At 45.3% G+C, this 2,794-nt stretch overlaps 1 protein-coding gene across 1 annotated transcript in view; it reads left to right on the plus strand.

Annotated features, from left to right (window-relative positions):
• Positions 1-555: 555 nt before the first annotated feature.
• The window catches only part of LIX1 (limb and CNS expressed 1), a 64,791-nt gene continuing 62,552 nt past the window's right edge, over positions 556-2,794 (plus strand). The window contains exon 1 of the mRNA XM_004703473.2: positions 556-859. Coding sequence (XP_004703530.1) covers positions 778-859 — 82 coding nt within the window. The 5' untranslated portion in view covers positions 556-777. The remainder of the gene's footprint in view (positions 860-2,794) is intronic.

Genomic DNA, 2,794 nt, shown 5'->3' on the forward strand with positions numbered 1-2,794 from the left:
AAAATATGTTTGCTTCTCCTTTTCTGAACTATTTAAGAGAAAGATTTATCATCTTGAACTGAGAAGAAGCAAATGATATCAGAGTTCCTGAAAGCCATCCTTGGGAATAAAGTGCCTTGAAGGTTAACTAGGGAAACAAATGTTCCCAGGCAAGCTGTGAGATCACCCTCAGGTTTTCCGTGCCTCTACCCATGAGATCGGACTGTAATTTGGGCGAATAACCCAAAAAAAAGGGCCCCGAGTTCAAATAGAAAGCATACCCTGGTTACTCCATAGCATTATAGCTCGCTGCACCAGAGGAGAATTTAGGTAACAGTGCTTCAGAGCTGGGAGAGATTTCTTCCTTTGTGATTTAGAAAATTTCTTGGAGAAAGATCCATCTTGATTTCATATTCCGGAGGACCTAAAGACAGACCCAAGTCAGAAGGCGGCACACCAGTCAGGCAAAAGCTGGTTGGAGATGAACGCTGTTCCCAGGATTAGCTAGCTTCCCCAGCCGGCCTGTAGGTGGGTGTGTTTAACAGAAGGAAGCAATGGGAACCCGCCTGTCAGCCAGCCTTTAGAGCTAATTAGCTCAGCACACAACAAAGATAAGTGAGCCTGGGAGGAAGGCCCCCCTGAGGGGGTCTTTAGATTCTGGGAAATGTCTGATTGGCAGATGTTAAAAGAGATTCTTTGGTAATCCAGTGCATCAATGAGCTGCACAAATTCAGTCCAGGGCTGCGAGAATTTAGGCATGAGGACACTGTGCAGGAGGCGCGCAGCGGCAGACGCAAGATGGACAGAACCTTGGACTCCCTGAGACACATCATTGCCCAAGTCCTGCCTCACAGAGACCCGGCGCTGGTCTTCAAAGACTGTAAGTACGGAAGGGGGGAAAGCTCTTTTGACTTGTTAGAAAATAGTCCTAAGCGTCCAGTCACATCCTATTTAAGTCCGATTTCCCTTAAATCTCTGCAGTCGGGTGCTGTGGTCTAAGTGATCTTTAACTTGTTACTAACTAAAGCGGAATGATTTCATTTCACCTACAGGCATTAGTCGCTGGGTTATTTTGTCAGATCTGTCTTGGTAACCATTTAGAAGTCTCTCCCTCTAAAATCTAACACTCATCTTATACTTAAAGGAACTTTTCCCAGATGCTTTCCAAGAAGGGCAAGCCTGGTTGGTGCCGATATGAAACTACAAATTACTTGGAAATGAGAATAAAATATGCCTGCATTTGTTCACTTGTTTAATCCTACAGAAAAAAAACTAGTAGTTAGGTTAGAACGTTTTGGCTGCAAGGGAAATGTTAAAATAATGTTAAAAATAAATCTCTGCTGAGCTCTTAAATTTTGATTATGAATTATAACACTTTAGTTTAAAGGTCAATAAAGTGAGAGACCCCCCTCCTGCCAGCTCCCCCACCCAAAAAAAAAATCCCATTCGGCTAGCAAAGTTATTTTTATTCTTTAATTTTTAAAAATGATTATTATGAAGGAAAAAATTCAATCAAGCTTTCCAATTCTCGCAAGGCAATTAAACCATTTGTCATGTAACTTTGTTTCTGGAACCAATTTTATTTCTTACGGCGGCAGAATGGACTATCTTCACATTGTATCTTATCTACAGTGGGTTTCATATTACAAAGGGCTTCTGAAAAGAGAAGTCGGGCTGTGGAACTGCCCAAAAGGTACGATGCATATGGAAGAGGTTTAAAAAAAATCCCGCAACATCCCCCCCACCCCCTCCATTTCAATAGGTTACAGCTTTCCTCTTTGTGAAAATAGGTATGTAAATTTTTGTCTCCCTCCAAACTTCAATGGCTTGGATTTCTGCTCTCTGATTGCCGGGTAGCCTAGCTTTCCAGATGTCCTCCTCCTTTATATTTCTCACATGTGTGACGGAAAAAAGAGAAATGTTAAACCATTTGAGGCTGTCATTTTTTCCCCTTTTAGAAATTCAATGGCAACGAATCTACCCCCGCTCTCCCTCCCCCAGCCCCTTTCATACTTCCCGCTCTCTCTTTCAAAACATTGTCTTTCAGCATTTGTCAATAGCTCGGCTGGAACGAATAATCAACCCTCCGGCCGGCGCGGTTCTGTGAGTGAAAAGGGCGGGGAGTCGGCTGCCTCGGACCACGGGGGGATCCTCCGGTGAACCGCCAAAGGGCTGGGGCTGCCACGCTCTGAAAAATGGAATAGGATCAGGTCTTAAACGAAGTGTTTGGAGAGTGAAAACAGAAAAAAAGGAAAGAAAGAGGGATTTTTTTTTAAGTCGAACTCAGGTCCAGCAATTGTTTACAATTCAGAAGAAAGAACAGACTATCGAAGGTCAAAATAAAATAAACTTTATGCTCTGCCCTCCAGACCTTTCCAGGAATGCATTTACATGGAAACAAACAACAACAACAAACCAGCCACTGCCCCCTCCCTCCCCGCACCAGGCTGCCACTTTGCAGAGGTGTGAAGATGCAAAGGCTGACCTCTCCCTCTGCTTTCTTTCTCCAGCCCACAAAACAATCTTAATCCCTCAGTGCACGGCAGCCAAACGGTAAAGCTCTGTCCTGGGCGCGCCACCAAGCGGAAGGCTGGCTCTGCACGGGATGAGTGCGCTGGACTTCTTTGCTCTCGGAGCTGGGCATCAAACTTAGTAGGTCTGCACTCTGCCAGGTTTGCGCAATCTAGAGGGCACGTGCCGCACTTTGGCACCCGGCCCCTTTTCCCTGGCACACCCTGGAACTGCTGCCCCCACATTCCTCTTGGTTGCCTGTTCAAAGAAAAAGCTGCCACCAGCCTTGCATCCAGCCCTGTCG

The sequence above is a fragment of the Echinops telfairi genome, unplaced genomic scaffold, assembly GCF_000313985.2.
Source record: "Echinops telfairi isolate 266 unplaced genomic scaffold, ASM31398v2 ScPeMD7_7469;HRSCAF=8507_1, whole genome shotgun sequence".
NCBI lineage: Eukaryota > Metazoa > Chordata > Mammalia > Afrosoricida > Tenrecidae > Echinops > Echinops telfairi.